Source organism: Humulus lupulus, unplaced genomic scaffold (genome assembly GCF_963169125.1).
Source record: "Humulus lupulus unplaced genomic scaffold, drHumLupu1.1 SCAFFOLD_261, whole genome shotgun sequence".
NCBI classification, from domain to species: Eukaryota; Viridiplantae; Streptophyta; class Magnoliopsida; order Rosales; family Cannabaceae; genus Humulus; species Humulus lupulus.
This window is the reverse complement of record NW_026908799.1, coordinates 14,194-36,610: the sequence shown is the minus strand read 5'-3', so window position 1 is coordinate 36,610 and position 22,417 is coordinate 14,194. Positions and strand designations below refer to the sequence as shown.

The 22,417-nt window shown below is 34.5% G+C and overlaps 1 protein-coding gene across 1 annotated transcript; it reads right to left on the bottom strand.

The window, feature by feature from the left end:
- Positions 1-12,319: 12,319 nt before the first annotated feature.
- On the bottom strand, positions 12,320-14,971 carry LOC133811668 (glycerol-3-phosphate acyltransferase RAM2-like). The gene is made up of 2 exons (XM_062246205.1): positions 14,317-14,971; positions 12,320-13,216 (listed from the first exon to the last, which is right to left on the bottom strand). Exons 1-2 carry the CDS (start codon positions 14,950-14,952, stop codon positions 12,320-12,322), a joined length of 1,533 nt encoding a protein of 510 aa, XP_062102189.1. The 5' UTR covers positions 14,953-14,971.
- Between the last annotated feature and the right edge of the window lie 7,446 nt (positions 14,972-22,417).

The window sequence follows — 22,417 nt, the reverse complement described above, 5'->3', positions numbered from 1 at the left end:
AGTAACATGTATAGTTTGGGAGGAATTTTTAACATCGTGAATCATTCATGGGACACAATCATATAGTAGTCATAGTTCGGATGACAGAAATGCTATTTATTATAAATCAAATCCTATAGTAATTCATTTGCACAGAATAAAATATCTCATAAAAATGATTTTATTTCACCAAAAAGCCTTCTTTTCCAAACAAGGGAAGATATATTTTATTTAAAGAAATTATTTCTATAAATAAAAATAATCTTTTCAGTTGGAAAATTCATTGTATAGTCGAATTGCTAAAGGAAAGAATAACAAGCAAATTTCACAATTTAATTCTTTAAAAAATCTTTTTCTTAAGGCAAGAAAATAATTTATTTATTTACAAAATATTTTTTAAAAATAAATAATTAGATCTTTCATTTTTTCAATATGAACACAATATATGAATTAAACATGCCTTTCATATATACCAAGATTTAAAGAAGACACACTTTTAAATAATAATGATATTGTCTATTAAGATAGTAAATGACTTTATATATGAGAATAATTCGAATTTTGGATCATTAAGACTTATTGATCTTTCAAGCAATAAATTGACAGGAAAAATTGCAGAAGAACTAACACATCTTGTGGAATTAATTCAACTTAACCTATCCTAGAACAATTTGTGTGGAACAATTTGTCCAACAACAAGCTCGATCTCGGGTAAAATTCCCTTCAGCATGGCAACAATGACTTTTCTGAACTACCTGAATTTGTCGAATAACAAATTGTCTGGAACCTTAGGGCCTGACTGGTTTGCGATTGGAAAATTATATTTTCAAAAAGTGTGTTTCTGAAATAAAAATATGAATTTATAGTCTAAAAACATGTTTTTGAAAATATGATTGGTTCAGTATCTGAAAACTATTTTTGGTGGGTTTTAAAATACTGAATATGTAATTGGTAGGAAATCTGAAAATATAAAAAAAGTGATAGATTTGTAGGATTTTATGATACAATGATTTGAAATAAGAGAAAACATGATTTTTTTATTTTTTTTATTTTAGAACATAAAATTAGAATACTGATTTGAATTTTATTTTCAAAACCATCTTACCAATCGCTTATTCTTGTAGGTCCCACTGTTTTCAAAATTTTAAAATGATAACATTAGAGTTGGATTCTATACCAATCACACCCTAAGACTTTGTTGATCTCCTCTAACATGCTCAAGAGAAGAGACTTTACAAAGTCATTGCGATTCAAACAGTGATGAAATATGATGGTTTATGAATTTGGGATAAAGAAAATAGTGATGATTTGTAGTTGTTTAGAATATTTGATGAGTAGTAGTAGTAGCTAGAGTAACGATGGGTTATGATATTATAGTTGATGTTATTGAATGGACAAGTGAAGAAACTTGAGTTTGAAGGAGTAAGGTTTATGTTTTAGAGAGTATAAGATAGTAGAAAATAGTAGAGTTTTATTGATGGCTTGTTGTTTATAGTTACACCATTTGCTACTCATGATGAGATATTTATAGTGGCTAGGTCACTTTACATTTGTGGCTAGAATTATTTGTTCTGGATTTTTCCAGGGTATTTGATTTACAAATACAACTTTTAGACTAATCTACATAATAAAAACTATTTATGCATATAGTTTCTAGGAAGTTCTAGACTATAAAGTATTTTAAAAAATGTCTTTGAAGTTCTTCTATTCTACAAATATCTAGAAAATTCTTGAGGAAAGTATTCTATAAATGTCTAGAATATTCTAGAGTATTCAAGAAATGTGTAGCAACTTATAAAGAATGACAGTTTGACAAGAATTGGTTTCATTTGGGAGTTGGAATTGGATTTGTTGGAGTTTGTGAAAATATTTTGCTCATAACATCTTGGAAACTTGCCTATTTCCTGTTCTTAAATAGACTGGGAGAATGGCTTTATGTGACAATGTCTCTGTCAAAATGGCCAAACTGAAGAGAATGTTTTCCAGTTTATTAATAGGCACTTTGGTTTTTTCTATGTTTTTAAATGGGCTAAGATGACTTGTAGTTTGCTATCTTTCTAACTTAATTTCTCTGTTTTGTATTTATGAACTGATCTGCACTGCATGCACGTACGAAGAACTTTCAAATCTTCTCATAAGTGATAGTTTAATGTGTATTATATTATAGTTAAATTAAAAATATATTCTAATTATTGCGTGTTTAAAAAAAAAAAAAATTAAAAAGTATAATAAGTACACTAATTAAAAATTTAGGTACTAAAATAAAAATTAATATAAATTATTTAAAATAAGTATCAGGTCTAATTTTTATGCATATTAGTAATTTTTTCTTAGAAGAAAATTAAAGTCGAAGGGGAGAACCCATATTATGGTTATTTGATTATTAGATTCTTTTTTATTGTTATTGATTTGATTGATGAGTATATATATTTAGTACTCTAATATTGTCGTTTTGTCATGGAATAAATTTAGTGGGTCACCCACCGTCATTCACTCCATATATTTGCAAAATTATCCAAACCAATTTGTTTGTCAAACTTTTAGTAAGAAAAATTCAGTCAACAAATACTAAATTACTAAATAAATTAAGTTCTTACTTAAAGAACTTTCAACATTTAAAAGAAAAAGCTACCCATATTTCCATAACTAACTTTAATCCATCCAAGATTGTGTATAATATAAATATTTATCTTTTATATAAAAAATGTAGATAACATAAATTTTTGGTTTTAATAATTTTTTTATCTTAAATTTAACGGAATAGTATTATATCTAACTGTGGTAAATTGGAAACACGACTTAAACTTAAATAAAAATAAATAAATAAAATATTTATACTTTTTTGGACCCCGTATTTTTTACCGATTATCTGTTTGGACCCTGTGTTTTAAAAAATTTATTTTTGGACCCTATATTTTGTAAAATGGTTCAAATAGACTCATAAACTTAATTTTAATGAAGAAAAAATTGAATATAACAGCACAGTTTTTAAGTAGAATGATTTTATTTTTGTTCTAACTTGTTAGTTTGGTGAATTATTTGTGATTTCAGTTGAAAAAACTTTAACCAAGATCGGGTTTAGGGTTCTATTTGAATAATTTTACAAAACATAGGGTCCAAAAAGTAATTTGTCAAAACACAAGGTCCAAACAAGTAATGAGACAAAACACTGAGTTCAAAAAAGTATAAACCCATGAATAAATAATTAAACAAATTAATATAAGATATTTTTTTTAGATATTTTACAATAATAATTATTTAAAAATAATAAAATAATAAGTTTTATAACTTAAATAAAATTTAATTAAACTTAAACTTAAACTTAAACTTAAACTTAAACTTCACGTATAAGAATAATATCATATTAAACATATAATATAATATTAAAAAAAATAGGATTATATATTATTATCTGTTTACCCAAAAACAGACTACCTGATGATATGACAGGATTGATCTACACGTGGGATGCACGTGACAGTTTTAAGTGAGTGTATCCTGCCTGGTCATCGACCACGAGATCATTGACTCATCAGATATCAGAATTATGGGCGACCAGTCTGGTCGCATATATTCATTTATTTTCTTCAAACATGTAATCTCTCATTTATGTAATAATTGTGTTTTTCATTATTACCTAGATATGTCTGTGTTCAATGTAATTAAGGTCCATTGGTCCATGTTAACTTCCTTGAACCTATAAATAAGAATGAAATGGCTCAAAGGAGAAGACTTTTTGGACTTTTTTGGAATCTTTCTTCCTAAACTCGAGAATTCTAAGAGAGAATCAGAACCATATTTGTATTCATCCTAAAGCTTGTTAAACTCGTGAATTCGGAGTTCATAGACATAGGTCATTACTATTCTATTGGAGTCATTACCATTCCAAGGAGAGTAGCTAATTTTGAGGTGTTGGTGCAAGAATCTTGACCCAACTCATTGAGAATTTATGATGGCCACGAGCCAGTAAGGTCTTGAAACGTGTGTGTGTGTCTCTCTTTATATAAATCTATATATATGTATATAGTTTGAGTGTCACATCCATATAGATATGTATATTTTGGCATAAATATGAGTATTAGGTTGGGCATATAGTTTCTTGTTGAACCATGTAACCGTACGTATAGTAAAAGTCTGAGTATAGGTTTCCGATAAGAGACCACGTAAAATAATGATAACGTAAGTACAAAACTTAATAAACTAAATTTACTGAGACAGCGTAAATCTTAATAATATGGCACTTGACAAATAGATACACAAAATCTATTTTTTATATATATGAATTTGTGCAAATATATGGAAACAATATGTAGGGTCCTTTGTCGAGAGCAAAGGCTCAAGACTGACATTTGGGTGTCAATCTTCAAAAGGAAAGATAAAACATTTGACAAACTAGTTTGATTCCTTACTCGTAAAAACGAGACAAAGTATTAAGTCATGGAAATAAATTTGAAACACTTTAGGATTTACAATGTTTTTGAATTTTATTTCAATGAAATTCATGAAAGTCAGTCACATGTCATGAAGTATAATAATATCCACGTTTTAGTTCATATATATATTTATTTTATGAATAAGATAAGTTAAATTGTAACTTTTTTTTTTTATAGATTTTTAAAATACAAAATTATGGTGAAGATTATACTTTGCTTAATAAAACGGTCGTTACTATAGTAATACAATTACAATTATTTGAAGTGATTTGGGAATAGTGGCTTGGTGAATAATTCAGCAAGATTGTCTTGTGAAGAGACATGGATGAGCTTCAATTGTTCACTTTGAGCCCTCTCACGAACAATATGGCAATTTATGTCTTTCGTGAAACATATGATTCTCGGTGATATGAAGTGCGTCATTATGGAAAATTTCAGTTTTTATTCTTGATAAAGGCTGTTATTTAAAAAAAATACTAGGCATATTAAAGATTTCAAAATAATGCTACTTTTTGGCACTTTACCCAAAATACCCTTACCATTTCCTCCCTCACTTTTAACTTCTCATTTCTCTCTTCTCTCTTCCCCCTCTCTCTCTCTCTCACCTCACAACACCACTGACACCACCACCACCACACTAAATACTGTATTTCGAACAGATCTGGACATGATTTTTGGGTTTTTTTTGCAATTTTTTTTTCTTCAGATTTGATACTTTGAAACTTGCAGAAAATCGACCTTGCTCGATGATGGTTCGATGGTGCTCGATGCCAGCTCGATGGGGCCTTCAAAATTATGAAAAAATGACTTTGTTTGATGGTGGTTTGATAGGTGGCTCGATGGTGCTCAATGCAATTCTTGCAAGAGACATAATTTTTCACTCGGGAGTCCGTTTGAGGTGATTTTTTTTTTTTGCTTTTGGGTATTTTTTCAAGATCTACAAGTTTTTCATACTAATTTGCACATTTGTGAAGTGTAACACTTGAAAAAAAAATACAAAAATACAAACATACATCATGTTTAAGACCTCTTTTGGTATGTTTTCAAGTTTTAAACTTCCGAAATGTGCATATGAGCATGTCAAATGTGTGGATCTTGAAAAAATACACGAAATAAAAAAAAAAACCCTAAATGGACACTAGAGTGAAAAATTATGTATCTTGCAAGAATCACAACGAGCACTATCGAGCACCATCGAGCCACCATCGAACCACCATCGAGCAAAGTCATTTTTTCATGAACAATCTTGTTTTTGAAGGCCCCATTGAGCTGGCATCGAGCACTATTGACCAACCATTCATTGTGGCCTTCAAGATCAAGATTTTCATGAAAAAACGACTTTGCTTGATAATGGTTCGATTATGGCTTGATGGTAATTGATGCGATTTTTGCGATGTTTGGGGTGATTTTTTTTTTGGTATTTTTTCAAGATCTACACATTTGAAATGCTCATATGCACATTTGGGAAGTTTAAAACTAGAGAATATACCAAAAGATGTCTTAAACATGAGGTATGTTTGCACTTTTGTATTTTTTACAAGTGTTAGACTTCACAAATGTGCATATGAACATGTCAAACGTGTAAATCTTGAAAAATACCAAAAATAAAAAAAATCATCCCAGACAGACGCCCAAGTGAAAAATTATGTCTATTGCAAGAATTACATCGAGCACCACCAAGCCATAATCGAACCACTATCAAACAAAGTCGTTATTTCATGAAAATCTTGATCTTGAAGGCCTCAATGAATGGTTGGTCGGTAGTGCTCGATGCCAGCTCAATGGGGCCTTCAAAATAAAGATTGTTCATGAAAAAATGTCTTTGCTCGATTGATCAAATATCAGATGAAGATGAATCCCCTTAAATGTTCCTTCAGAGTGGGATCAAGAAATTTTTTGGGATTCATAGTGAACTCACAAGGTATCGATGCTAATCCTGAAAAAATCAAGGCCCTGATCGAGATGAAGTCACCAACAAAAATAAAAGATGTTCAAAGTTTAACCGGGAGGATTGCCGCTTTAAGTAGATTTATCTCCAAATCAACAGACAAATGTGTTCCATTTTTTAATATACTTAGGTGCAATAAGAAGTTCGAGTGGACGGAAGAGTGCGAGTAAGCTTTCCAGGCTCTAAAATCTCAAATGTCGCAGCCACCAGTTTTATCCAAGTCGGTTGATAAGGAAACTTTGTTCATCTATTTGGCGATCACAGAATATGCTGCTAGTGCTATCTTGGTAAGAGAGGAGGAACGTGCACAAAATGTTGTGTATTGTATAAGCAAAAGGCTAATAGGAGCTGAAATGCGATATTCGCCCATTGAGAAATTAGCCGATTGCTTGATCTTAGCCTCCAGAAAGCTGCGACCGTACTTCCAAGCTCACCCCATCGCGGTACTCACCGACCAGCAACTACGGCAAGTCCTGCAGAAACTGGAAGCTGCTGGTCGATTATTGAAATTGGTTGTTGATCTTTGACAGTTCGATTTTTCTTGCCACGAGCAGCAGTGATGGGACAAGCTCTAGCAGATTTTGTCGCAGAACTTACTGGGCTCCAGGACATTGAGCCGATAGAAGAGCCTGAACTCCAAAGCCAAACTCTTTCCTGGAATTTGTTTGTAGATGGCTCTTCCAACGAACATAATGCTGGAGCAGGTTTGATCTTAGTCACGCCTGAAGGACATAGATCCCATTGCACAACCAAATTCAACTTCACTTCGTCCAATAACGAAGCCGAATACGAAGCTCTGCTCGCAGGATTAAGATTAGTCAAGGACATGGATATAAAGTTGCTTGAAATCTACATCGACTCTCAGTTAGTGGTTAATCAAATCACTGGAGAATATCTAGCCCGGGGTCTGAAGATGGTTTCCTATTTAAATAAAGCAAATGATTTGTTGGCACAATTTGAAAAATATACTCTCCAGCAGGTACCTCGCGACCAGCAAGTGCAAAGGATGCTGACACCTTAAATGTAGTGCCTGTTGAATGATTGTCTGCACCGAGCATCCAAGCAAAAGAGTCCTCTCTGGTAATCCAAGCAACAGACACGTGGATGGCACCCTTCATCGAGTATTTGGAGCATGGAATACTACCAACGGACAGAAACAAAGAAAGAGCCCTCCAGAGGCAATCATCTCGGTTCATCATAGTCGATGGAGTTTTATACAGAAAAGGGTACTTAATGCCACTCCTGATGCGTGTTTCAAAGGAAAAGGCCAAAGAATTAATGCGAGAAGTCCATGAAGGTTTCTATGGGGATCATGCTGGGGGGGCAAAGTTTATTGAAAAAGATTCTAAGGCAAGGATACTTCTGGCCAACGATGAACGAAGACTCTGTGGATTTTGTTCAAAAGTGCGACAAGTGCCAAAGATTTTCCAAGATACCACGAGCAGCCCCTAATGAGCTAAAACAGATGCAAAACTCGTGGTCATTAGCTGTATGAGGGATAGATTTGATTGGGTCTTTGCCCACGGGAAAAGGCAACGTCAAGTGTGCCGTGGTTGCTATTGATTACTTCACGAAGTGGACCGAAGCTGAGCCACTTACAACAATAACGACCAAGAAGGTTCTGGATTTTGTGGTCAAGAACATTGTGTGTCGCTATGGGTTGCCAAGAAAAATTGTCTCAAACAATGGCAGTGGCACACAGTTCGATAGTGACTTGTTCACCAATTTTTGCGAAAGGCATGGGATTATCAAGAGTTTTTCTTCATTAGCTCATCCATAGGCAAACGGATAGGTTGAAGCTGTCAACAAGACACTGAAGGATACACTGAAGAAAAAGCTCGAAGAAGAAAATGGGGCATGGCCAGAGCAGTTACCTGAAGTCCTTTGGTCGTATAGAACATCCCACCGAACAGCAACATGCCATAGTCCATTTTCTTTGGCTTATGGATATGAAGCCTGTTGAATTGGATCCACCATCGCATCGAAGGTTGGCATACAATCAAAGTGTCAATAGTCAGTTATTGATGGAATCTATGGATTTGATCGATGAAAGACGCAAACAAGATCAACTCCTAGTAGCCGCTTACCAGTAAAAGGTCGCTCGGTATTTCAACTCTAAAGTACGCAAAAGAAAATTTAACGTGGGAGATTTGGTACTTAGAAGAGTTTTTCTCAATACCCGCGATCAAGCTGCTGGCGTGCTTGGACCTAACTGGTAAGGGCCATACCAAATCGAAGAAGTCCTTCAACTAGGCACCTATAAACTTGCTTGCTTAAATGGAGATCTCATTCATCGCTATTGGAATGGAGAACACCTGCACAAGTATTATCAATAAATAGTTCTTTTTAAAGAATTGGCTTGTATTAATTTCACTTTTTAAAAGTTTATGAACAAGGGTTAGTCAGCCATATGACTAATCGCTTATAAGTGTAAGATCAAAATTTTGATCACTCGTACAGACACGATTGTCCATTTATTACAAGAAATAAAAGGAACTCTACGCAACCAGTTATTCTTGCCAATTATTGTATTTATTACAAGTATTTGCTCATTACGTGTGTTGTTTTGTTATATATTCATTTTTATAAGTATTTATTCCAAGCAGTAATGTTCGAATAGGTCTTGGTCAAGGCAAGTGACCGAGGACCTTAAGCTCATCAATCACTTGGGGGGCATATAAGGTACTAGGAAAGCAAAGCATATCAACAGGCATATGTAAACGCACGAGCAAAATAAGTGAAAGCATACTACGGTACTTAGAGTATTTTTCAAAATTTTGTTTAAATTTTATTAAATCAAAATAAAGTACTATGCTAAGTTAGGTCACGTTTACAGATGTTATAATAAAGTGCAAATATTATAATATCAAAAGTAAAATCCTTTTCACCGCGAGCAGTTTCTGCTCGGATGGAATTGTTAATTAAAAGAAAAAAACTGCCTGCGCGGCACTTGACATCACAAATCGTAGTTCGTGTGTCCTAAGTTACAAATTAAAATAAAAAAAAAGTTAAAATTATGAAGCAGCAGAAGGATCTTGCTAAGGCTGTTGTGGCTGCTGGTCGACTATGGCCCCAGCATCTTCATTGACGCCCTCAATGCCTGTTGCCAAAGATATTTTAGGGGATCTCTGAGCCTTCTCCTCTTCTTCCAGGAGAGCAATACACTTCGCCAACTCAGCCTGCCTTATATGGTATGGTAGATAGGTAAAGTCCGCCTTAGGTTGCTTTTCCAGAACATATAGAAGCAATGGAACACCGCTCCCTTATACTTCTCCAAGTTGCGGGCGTTGGTCTCCTCGAGGTCGACAGTCTCTTTTTGACTGATCTCCAAGTCCGTTTGAAGTTTGTTGGCTTCTCAATAGTTTGTCAGCGAGGCCTCCTTATACTTCTCCTTGAAGACAGTGATTCTGGCAACTGAATCCCCCTTCTTCTTCAGTTCCTCCTCGAGCTTGGCAATTTTAACCTCAGTTGTTCACAACTCCTCAGCATGCTTGGCCTCGACCACCTTGTGCTGCTAGGCGAGCCTTTCCTCGACCGCTTTGATCTCATTAGAATGCTTTGCGACCATCTCCTCTGAGCGGCGCCAACTAGTACTCACGGTCAGAATCCCTTGCGATTAGAGAAAAAATAAAGCTGTTAGTATTAATCAAAGAGATAAACAATCAAACCACAGTGAAAGCGGCGACTTACAGTGAATAGTTCGTTCAGCGCGCGACTAAAGATCTGGTCGACCGACGTGGTGGGAGCGTAGCTAAAGGATTCCAAAATGCTCCAGTGTCTGGACAGTTTCTTCAGCATGTCGCTGGCCGAAGTGCAGGCAGAGTTCAACATAGCCTCAATCAGAGTTCTATCTGGTCGAGCAGGAGGACTTGGGTCGATGGGGGCTGGAGGATTCTGGTCGGTGGGAGAAGGAGGATTCTGGTCGACATGACCTGGAGGAGGAGTTGTCTCTTTTGAGGGAGTTGGTGCAGGAGGGTCCTCTGTTCGAGCCCTTTTTACGGAAGGGTCACTGCAGCCTTCTCCGGGCTGACGTCGGTTCAATTTTTTCCTGTTCGCAGGAGTTGTGGTAGTGGGATTGGTGTACAAATCAAATGCATCTTCGGCAGGCATGTCTGCAGAAAAGAAACATATGATCAGTCAGGGCAAGTTGTCATGCAAAAAAGACAAGGAAATGGAGAGAAAAGAAATTATAAGTAAAATACTCGAGCTAAAACTACTGGTCGTTACATTATCTATTGTACTACAACTACACTCACTCTTTGCCTTGAATTAGTTTGAATTTAAACTAGTCGCATATTTAAAGTTGCTGTCCCCGTCAAATAAATGACATGGAATGGGAAAACTGTCTAAGAGTGAGAAGTCAGTACCGTTCTCATACGATGACTCAAGTATGGGCTCGAGGTGTGCAGGAAGTTTCTACTTGCCTTTCCCATGTTGGGCAGGGGCAGCAGCTGCTTGCGGAGTGCTGGAAAGTTCCCTAATGGTCACTCCTGTAGCCATTCTCCTCGGGGGTTGTGACACATCTTGGTGCTGCTCGGGAACTTCTCCCACAGTAACACTTCCCCTTGTCGATTCCCTCACATCCTGGTGAGGTGCAAGAAGGCCGACCAGCCTTAGGTTGTTCTCCGTGACCAGCTCTTTGACACTTTTCTCAATGTTTGTCATGCTGGCTAGGGCTGCTGCCCTTATGTCCATTTCTGGAGTAGGATCTGGTCGATGCCATGGACCTGAACAACAACGAAAAGATCTAAAGAATGTATAAAAGAGCTGAAAGAAATCAAACGATCAGTGAGTAAAAGATTTACCTCCTTGAGTGAAGGCCAGGTTATTGGCGATCAGGTCTGCTGTAAGGAAGTACTTCCCTACATTGGACTTGTGGGTGATGTCGCTCAGGAAGGTGCGAGCAGACTCCTAATGGTAGAAATGGAAGAACCCCATGTTGTTATGGTTGGGGTTAGACTTAAGATCAAACATGTAATTGATCTCATGTGGCGTAGGAACGGGCCACTTCTTATGGTTATAGAGGATATAGAGTGCAGAAAATACTCTATATCCATTAGGGGTGATTTGAAAAGGGGTGACATCGAAATAGTTGGCTACCTTCTTCGTGCTTCGTTCTGTAGTGTTCTTGAGGAAAAAAAGGAAAGTAAAAAGTGAATTTGAAGGATTATTTATATTGATAGAGGCACGATTAATAAAGTAAAGATGGGGGATGATTTTTTGAAGCGTGGGAAAGTGTGTTAACCGTCAAATTGATTTTTGGGAAACTGCAATGACATGATTTGTTACCTTTTTCGAAAAGGCATTGACGACTCTGACAGGTCACGAGGAAGGTCGATCGTTTAAGTTTACTTTATGCTGGTCACAGTAAAATAAACTTGGGAGGCAAATGTTTACCCAAAAATGGCTTAAGGGAGATGACTTTTTGGACTTTTTTGGAATCTTTCTTCCTAAACTCGAGAATTCTAAAAGAGAATCAGAGTGTTTTTATTCATCATATTTGTATTCATCCTAAAGGTTGTGAAACTCGTGAACCCGGAGTTCATTAATCACAGTTCTTGAGATTTTATATCAATAAGAACACTAAGTGAACGTAGGTCATTACTATTCCATTGGGGCCGAACCACTATAAATATTTCTGTGTCGTTTATCTTTTCGTTTTGATTTCATATCATTTTTATCCTTTACTTGACTCCGTGTCGTTGACCAATTCAATGGTCAACATTATCATAAAAATATTTTATAATATTTAAATTAAAATTTATATAATTATTACATATTTGTATTATATATTATTATAATAATGAGATTTTATAATATTTAAATTTATATTAATATTTAGAATATTCTGTTAAACTTAACAAAATAATCTTTTAAAACACAAAATTTCCTTTATCTGCGATAAGACCACCATTAATGAATTTTCTTTTTTCTTTTGAGAGAACCATTAATGAAAAACTTAAAAGTAAACAAAAGAAATTGTATTAGCAGCCCGTTGGAGAAAAGGTTTCTCAGTCACAGGCACAATTCCGTCATTTCCTGCAAGAGCTTGGTACTTGTGTTTCCGTGTAAGACTAGTGCACTCATAACAAAGAGTGGAGGCAATGCTTCTTTGTATGTAATTGGCCACCTCATGGCTTGATTTTCCTGAGCCACAAGTCAACTCCTGCGACAACTTATTCAAGAAGGTCACCTCATAAGCCGGGCTCGGGTTCATGTAGAAGTAAAATGGGTCCATCCCTTTCCATCCCCTTGCTGTGGTCCCATGAAACATGCTCATCTGATTCACCATAGCCACCGGAACCAGCTGGTCCGTCAGCTCGGCAAAAAGCGCCGAGAATCTGAGAAGGAACGGCTCACGACATGTTGTTCCCTCGGGGCAAATGGCCAAGTCACCTTCTTGGAGGAGTTTCTTGATCTTGGAACCGTCCCTAACTCTGTCCCGGGTTAGACGGACGGTCTTCAGGGGTGAGATGATCTCAGACAACCGCGAGAGTGAGTACACCACGGCGGTGATTGGCCTGCCCAAGGCTATGGAAAGGAATACCGGGTCTAGGAGGGTCTTGTGTGAGCAAACGAAGAGGATGTTAGATTTGTTGACTAGTGGAGGAGGAGTTCCCTTGACGATGATGCGGACGCCGAGGGCCCAAGAAGAGTAGTAGAGGAGGTGCATGGGGAGGAGGAAGCCAACGAAGATTCGCAAGCAGGCAAGGACAAAGCCTATTGGGATCCATAAGACTATTAGGAGAGCCACGAGTGGCGTGGGCTTGCAGGCAAGTCGACCGTCGTGGAAGATGACCGGTTTGGGGATTCTCACGGCTTTCACGTCTCTCTTGGCTGCCACCATGTAACCCTCCTGCAAGTTTGTAACAATATTTATATAATTACATCAAATATATATATTTATATAATTATTAGTATTGGGGTCTAGTTTTGTTCACTATAATATTAAGGTACTTATTTTAGGTTAGAGAATTGCTAAGGGGTGCATTATATTATTGGTGGGATCTAATCGATTCCACTTATTTGAATTTAATAAGTATTATGAAGTATTACTAACTAATAGGGTACCACCTTATGTGGTGTTGGACACTTTAAGATGCCAAATAACAACACTCTTTAGGTTAACATTGAGGTAAATATATATGAGTGTTGCTATTTGGCACGCCTTAAGGTGACCAGTTGGCACCCCATAATTGGTTAGTGATACTTTATAATATTTATTAAATTCAAATACGTGTGAGACTCGATATTGAATTACACCAATAACAGTATGCCATCTCTTTGTAATCTTGTACTCTAACGGTGCCCCTTGTATGTGGTAAGAATGATTAAAATATATTTAAATTCATATTAGTTTAATTATAAGTTTTAATATTAATTAATTTTTAAATTCTTAAAAAATTGCTGTTTGGTATTGTGAAAGAATTTTTAGTCGTTTTAAACTTCATTAATCATATGAAGCTGATAGAAAAATAAATGTTTCTAGTCTTTAACGATTATATTTAATATATATATATGACATTTTTTTAGGGGCTTCATTTCAAATTTTATTGGTGGGGCTTTCAGTGTTATCGACTTTTGAACAATTTTCGGCATGATTTTTTTATGACTGTGTATATTGTAGCTATTTAGAGCATTGACACAATTTTTAAAATATTATGAATAATTTACAGTACCGAAAACTAAGTTCAAACATGTTGCACTTGTGACTAATTTTTTTTATGCATGTGGAAAACAACATGTTTAAACCTAGTTTTCGGTACTGTAAATTATTCGGAGTTTTCAAAAAAATTACAAATGCTTTAAACAACTACAATATAGATGGTTATAAAAAAAAATTGCGCAAAAAACTGTATACGAATCGAGAACAGTGAAGAGCCCTACTAATAAAGTTTAAAGTGAGGCCGTGAAGAAAAATTGTCATATATATTACTATTAAATTCATACGTATACCTTGCATAGTGACATGTACGGAACATCGGTGAGTCGATCACCAAGCCCAACGTCAGGCCTATTAGTCTCAAAATCAAAAGCTTTCTTCAGAGCATCAGCCTCATTCTTCCCAACAAGTACTCCCGGCGGCCGAACAAACCCAGTTGCTCTTCCCTTATAACTCTCTATCTCAGTCCCCAAAACCATGTCAGCTTCAAGAAATTCCTTCAAAAAAGCTTCCACCATGACTCTGGGATTTGCAGTCAAAACGCACCGTTTCCCGCACGAAGAGAAAACTCGCCACGACTCCGGGTGAACATCCGACGAGTAAAACTTTGGCAGTACAGCTCTACCGGCCCACTCGATATCAGAGACTTTCATTCCGGCGAAAGTGACGAATATGAGGACTTGGATTCCAGCCGACTCGGACAGGAAGTAGTAGAGAAATCCAGCTAATGGCGCAGCGAAAAGCAAGAAGAGAAGCCTCAAAACCCCGCCCACTTCGAAAGCGATTAGAGCAAAGTAAGGGAAAGAGCTTCGCCCTCTTAGTAATGTCCCGTCCATGGCGGCTACCACCGTATGTTTTTCTCGTCCTGTTGATGAACATTTTTCTACCGTTGGGAACACACTACATTTCGAAGTAGTCATAGTAGACATATTATAGTATGAAACTTCGTTTTTTCTTTTTCTTATGTTAAAAAAGGGTGTTATAATGGTATGGTTATATAGAGATGTAGTTGGAGAAATACAAGCGTTGTATTTGGTGTGTGTACAGACTAAGAAGATCGGGACAAAAGAAAGTTTATAATAAAAACAAAAGAGAGTTGCGCTGAGATTTCCAAGAAAGTCTTCCGAGCGAGAAAATGTTAAGATGGGAATTATTCAAACGTTGTGTATGGTTGGTATACAGACTTTTACTTACAATAAAATGTAGAATAATATAATAGAAATAAAAATTTCATTGATTATTAAAACTATGAGAGCTGCTATTAGGTACTAACAAGCGAATAAACTTGTGACAACTTTATATGATATTGGACTTAGACATTTCTCTAGTGCCAACTCCAATGGGATTGCAAAACACCATATATCACCAATTTGAGACTCTAAATGAGACTGAAAAATGGTGTACATAAACAGTGCCACGATATTATTGACTTGACGTGTGACACGACAATTTTTTGTTGGTTTTTGTGTTTTATATTAATATTTTTTATATATAAATATATGTATATTATTTAATTTGTAAGATAAAATAATATAATAATACAATGTTTAATTTGTGGAGAATATAATAATGTTGAATATATTTTTTGGTATAATTTTTAGTGTTATGGTTGGATTAGAAAAAAAATATGGTGTTAAAATTATTTCATTGATATTAGTTCAATACTATTTTAGTGTTTAACACCATTTTAGTGTTTACAGTTGAAGTTGTCACGACATTATTGACGTGGCACTGTTCACCACGGCAAAATGAGACTCTAAATGGGACTGAAAAATGACGTACATGAACAGTGCCACGACATTATTGACGTGGCACTGTTCACTACGGTAAATTTTTTTCTTTTTTAGTTTTTGTGTTTTATATTAATATTTTTTATATATAAATATATGTATATTATTTAATTTGTAAAATAATATAATAATATAATAATATAATGTGTACTTTGTGGAGAATATAATAATGTTGAATATATTTTTTGGTATAATTTTTTGTGTTATGATTGGATTAGAAAAAAATATAGAATTAAAATTATTCAACATTATTTTAGTGTTTAACACTGATAGCCAACAAATTGTTAGTTAGTTGAGTGTATAATTCTGTTAAGCTTTCTATTGCAACAGCATATTTCATTTGTACAGCTTCGTAATATTCAGTATAAATAAAGAGTTTGTTCACCTCAGAAATCAATTAACAATTCTTGATTCTGAGGTTTTCTTTCCAATATACAGTTTTTCATTGTTTTCTTCTCTGTTTCTGTGAACTTCATCTTGGTATCAGACGCCTCTGACTCGCGTCAATGGCCTCCTCCGGCGACAACTCGTCTCCAGTAGGTGTCACTGATCCTCGGCCACCGGTTCCACCGACTGCTGCTGCGTTTCCCCATTGGAATCCTTTTTCAAATTCTTTGACTTCCTCTCTCACAATAAAACTAGATCGAGCTAATTTTCTTGCTTGGAATTCCCAAGTCGTACCCACGGTCATTGGTCATGACCTTGATGACATACACTTAAGTGATCTTCATCCTCCGCAGACACTCCTCAATGGCGATTCGAATCCGATGTATCTACAATGGCGAAAGAAAGATCAATTGTTACTATCGTGGCTTCGCTCATCTATGACGGAAGCGATTCTTGGAACTGTCTCCAGTTACAATTCCTCATATACGGTCTGGAAAGCTCTTGAGAAAAATTTTTCCAGTCAGTCAAAAGCTAGGTTACTACAGCTCAAAGGTCAATTAACCAATATTCAAAAAGGTAACCTCAGCATCTCTGACTATGTCGACAAGATTAAGTCCATTTGTGATTCTTTAGCCATTGCTGGTCACTCTGTTACTGATCTGGATTTGATTCTTCATTTGCTTAATGGCTTGGAACCGAAGTTTGATCCTGTTGTTTCTGGAATCACGTCTCGAAGCGATGCACTTACGCTTGAAGAAGTTCAAGCTCTCCACATGTCGCATGAGTCTAGACTTGAAAGGCACACGTCCATGATGGATCTTTCTTCCAAGATTGCTGCCAATCCTATTTTTCATGCCCGTTGCAAACACATAGAGATTGACTTAAATTTTGTGCGTGAGCAGATCTTGAGCGGTGAAGTTTCTGTTAGATATGTACCCAGTGTTGACCAGGTTGCTGATATTCTGACTAAGTCTCTGCCCAAAGATCGTTTTCATTATTTAAAGAACAAACTCAAAGTGATTACAACCCCTTTTCGTTTGAGGGGGGATGATAGCCAACAAATTGTTAGTTAGTTGAGTGTATAATTCTGTTAAGCTTTCTGTTGCAACAGCATATTTCATTTGTACAGCTTCGTAATACTCAGTATAAATAAAGAGTTTGTTCACCTCAGAAATCAATTAACAATTCTTAATTCTGAGGTTTTCTTTCCAATATACAGTTTTCTCTGTTTCTGTGAACTTCATCTAACACTACTACTTTAGTGTTCATAGAGTTGCCTAGGTCTTAATGGGAATAAGAGTACTCCTAAAGTTTTCATAAAATATTAAAAGCATTTTGTGACATACGTACGATAAAAAACACTTGTTGCTGACTCAGCGATGAATGACGCTGATGATGACGTGCTTGAGTAGCCATAGACTCTAATGAGGATATTGACTATGAGAATCGATTCTTCACTGCTACTCTTCATGATATTTATAGAGACTATTATAACGTTATTAATTTACATTATTTTAAATTAAAATAAACACAGAGATACTCATTTCATTGCGCAATAGAGACCCTTATTTCGGTTTACCATGAAAATTTAGAATTTATATTAATTCTTTCTAATAACAATGCTTTAGACAAGACACTCAGTATGATGTCTTCCCCACACGTTATATACCCACTTTTACGACACTGGCAATTAACTTGTCAGTAGCGACATGGAACCGAGACCTTAAGTTGACTATAGGGAGTGGAGACTAGGAGGCTTTGTTCGGTTCTCAAAACGACGAGACCACATGAGCCGAATCCGATTGAAAGATGACCAAGCGCCAGTCTTTGTCCACCACCAACCAACTAAGCAACTTTCATCACAGCTGTTTGAGCAATCCATTCTGTCTTAAGGTAGACGATACTCGAACTTGAGTTTCTCACAACCAAAGTAACCATAGAGCCATAGTCCGAAATAGCCACATCAGAAGACAAGGTTATGATCAGGTCGCCAAGTCACATTCTTCCCCTCCAAAAACTAAGGAGTTTCTTTCTTTCCAAATAATATCCATTAGAGCTGAAGCTCTAGTTAAAAACTCATCAAAGGATAAACTTGGTGGTCTATTTTGGTTCATATTGAAGTGCATCAACCAGGAAGACCACGAGGTCACACGCACCTCCGTAGTACGAATGCCCCATAAAGCAGTGAACCAAAGGGCCGACATGCCTAAAGAGATGCAAGAAGTCCTCATGGCAAGCGTTACAAAACACACAGTTGATGTTATCCCCATACAACAAGAAACTAAGAGCAGTCTTACACTATGTTTGGTAGGGAGAGAGATGAATGGAGAGGGAGAATATATTGTTTGGTAAGAGGGAGAGATGAAGGGAGAGGAGAGATGGAGGGAGAGAGTCTCCCTCCAACCCATTAAAATTCAATCATTCACTTTTTGGAAGAATTAAAAAAAAAAAAGACAACCAAAATATGTAAAATACTATTATTATTCTTTTAAAAAATTAACAAATATTTATGCTACAAAGGATAATATAGTAATTTTAATAATTAATCTCCTTTCCACCCTTCTAACTTCATCCTCCATACCAAACAACATAAACGAGAGTTACTATCCTCCATCCATCATAATCTCTATCCTTCCTAAACTTCCCATGATCCATCGAACTGCTGAGAATTGTATCCTGAAAGTATATATGTAGTAGACATTGTTTTAAAAAAAAAATTGGATTTGTTATACATATATTTTATGGACTATATTATTCTGTGATAATATAATGTAAATATCAGAAAAATTCCTAAGTTCATATCACTACAAAAAATCTTAGATTTTGTCACAATAAATTTTGTGACTACAAGTAAAAAATTTGTAACTAAAGAAAAATTATCTTACCTATTTCATCACTAAAAAGTTTGTGACTAAAAGTATTAGTCACAAAAATCACAATTTGATGTCACTAAATATATTTTTAGTCACAACAAACTTTATCACTAAAGTTAATAGGTTGTGACTAAAACTACATTAGTGACAACTTGTGATTAAGTATGAATTTTTAGTTACAGGTAATTTTTTGTTGTGATTAAAAGTGACATTTAGTCACACAAAATATATGTTGTGACTAAAAAACTGTCACTAAAAGTTACATTTATTTGTAGTGTATATGTGATCTCAACCATGTATTGGTACGAGATGAATGTGTTTGAGATAGATGAACTTGAATAATTCGCAGTAAAATAAAATTTATGAAATCTTTAGATTAATTATTGCAAGTACGGTCCACTACTATTATGAATACATGTGATCTAGATCCGGATTATTAGTGTAGTAAGACATTTTAGTGGAGGTACTTTATATATTAGAGAATATATAGAACTTGACCAGATATGTTTATTAATACTTAGTTAAATACCATTTCAAAGTATTAATTAAATATATCAACTGATGATCATATACAAATAGATCTTAATCCTGAAGTTACTATGAACTTCTGTTTATGTTATATGTGTTATTTGATTCACTCGTTAGGGCCTGTCAGAATGATTAGACTATAAACTTTTATTTTGGGAACTCATTAATGTAAATGGCTGGGGACAAAGTATACATATACATAGTCTATACATTCTCGTAAGAGATTGAATAATGGTTCTCTTAAGGGTTGACTTTTGGGACTGAAAATGTTATTGAGCTCAAATTCATAATTTAGTTATGAATTAACCTTCACTAGTAAAGTCAATGGTACTTAAGGAAACAATATATAATTAAAAGGGTAAAATAGTAATTTTATTCCTGATTAATTATGAACCATTATTAGATGATTAATTTGTATGAAATGATTATATCAATGGACACTTTATTTTATAAAGTACTCAGTAAATGAAATATCTATAATTACAATAGTGCAATCTCATATTTATAGTGGAGTAATGATGATATTAATAAATTAAGATTATTTAATTAAATAGTTTAATTAATAATCTCAAATTGATTGGAGCTTGGAATTATAGGTCCATAGGTCCTCACATCGGCTCTATCAACACTATTCAAGGCAAGAATTGATATAAATGGAAAAATGGTTGAAAGTCATATTTAAGAAGAAATTTATTCTTCGGGCCAAATATGTAATTATGTGATAATAGTGATTGATTAATTAATTACAAATTAGTTGTAATTAACAAATTAATTAATATTTAATTATTATGTAATTTTTGAAATTATATTAAATAATTAAATTTATTTTCAAAATTATATTAAATAATTAATTAATTATAATTTTTGAAATTATTATATATTAAATATTTAATTTTGAAATTTAAATTGGTTTTAATTAATTGGTAGAGTTAATTAAATATCTTTATTTGAGTAGGAGATAATAATCTGATAATTTGAATTTAAAAGATTGATATTTATTCAAATAATTAATTATATTTGATAATTAGTTAAAAAATTAATTAATTCAAATTTGAATTAATTACCAGGTTGTTGGATTTTTATTTGATAAGGTAGTTTGAATAAATAATTAAATAATTATGGAAAAATAAAAAATCCTTAAAATATAGGGTGGTACACAACACACATAGTCCATGAACTGTGTGTGGCGTGTACTACAGAGTTTTTTAGGGATATATTTTTTAATTTTATTTATTTAATAATTAATTAATGAAAAATTCAAAAGTTAGCTTTTGGATATTTTCATTAATGAGAGAATTAATTAATTAATTAATAAATTGTAAATTGGTTAAAAATTTATTTTTTAAATTTAATATTTTCTATTTAAGTTAGACTTATCAGAAAATGAAAGAGACATTATTATTCGCTCTAAAGAAAAGAACGATACTTTTCTATCTCTCCCTGAAAAAGATAAAGAACCAATCTCAGGCCTATTCTCTTGATCTCATGTGTTGAGTACATCAAGTAGAATCAGAAATTAACTATCCTTTGTTCTCTAAGTGCCCACATACTTCTTGAGGTGTAGAGAACGTTGTGAAAGATCTTGGTGTGAGTACCTGGGAGCAGCTTGGGTAGGAAGTTCGTTCAAATTACGAAAATATAGCAAGGACACTTGATAGACATCAAGAGGTATGTTTTCTATTCTTTTCTTGCTTATGATTAATGTATGTATATTAGTGGATCCACATATTTAAAGACAGTTTACATATGTTACAATTTTTTTTTGTTGTACACTAGGCCAATCGACCACCATTCCGCTGCGTATTAGGAAACTCGTTCCTAACACCTTCTCCCCATCCTTCCTACCAAACATAGCCTTAGTTTTTAACGTGTTTGATAAGACCATCCACCAAAGGTATTTGAATCCGCTATGGATTTTAGATCCCCATAAAATCCTCCAGACTGCGTCTTGCGAAGGCTTCATCTCATAGAGGCCCTGAGCAATACGAGATGCCGACTTAATAGAGAAAATATATACTAGATTTTTCAAAATTCAGAGCCAGGAATCATCCTGTAAACTTGGACCAATAGGTATATTAATAATTCTCTTAACATCATTAGCATGGAACCATTGCGAAGCATAGGAACGTCCTGTCAGGAAAAATAGTTTTCGTCTCAATGGAAATGGTAAGATAATACAACTCTATATGCAATAATATTATAAATAAATAATGATTGATTAAAAGGAGTTACAACTCTATAACTGAAAAATACAAATAAACAAAGACAAGGAGGAAGAAGAAGAGAATAGTGAGAATACAACTCTAAGAAAAATATTACAAGTAAAGTAAATGTGTTTGAAACAAAAGAAAGGAAGATTACAACTTTAAACAAAAGTTACAAGTAAATAGAACAAGAGAATAAGAAGAAAAGAAATAGTATAAAATGTAAGAACAGAAACAAAATTAAACTCTCATTTACACAACCTAAGTGAAGAGTGTTGGGGATCACCAACTTGAACAAGGTTTGAAACCTTTGTCCAAAAGCTTATTTCCCCCTAACTCAAACATTAAGGGATCTCTCTCAGATATTGGGAATGCTTTCTAGAATTATCAAGCCTCAAGGTGTTTTCAGCCAAGTGCTCCAATGGATAGAAATGTTGTATCTTTCAAGTGAGCTATAGGCTCCTATTTATAGAGTTTAGAGACACCCTTTGAATTTCAAATTCCACCAACCCCCATGCCTGTTACCAATGATTAATTGGATGTTTATGGAAGTAAAAATGAGATTTGGGAGTTATTTGGAATTTTGGAATCGTTCATCAAAAATTGGAAAAA

What these genes read in the sequence shown, in the direction of transcription:
- LOC133811668 (XM_062246205.1), bottom strand. Translation starts at nt 14,952, where the DNA reads ATGTCTACTATGACTACTTCGAAATGTAGTGTGTTCCCAACGGTAGAA. An exon ending in CGTACATGTCACTATGCAAG is followed by an intron (nt 13,217 to 14,316) that starts GTATACGTATGA and finishes ACAAACTTGCAG; the next exon opens with GAGGGTTACATGGTGGCAGC.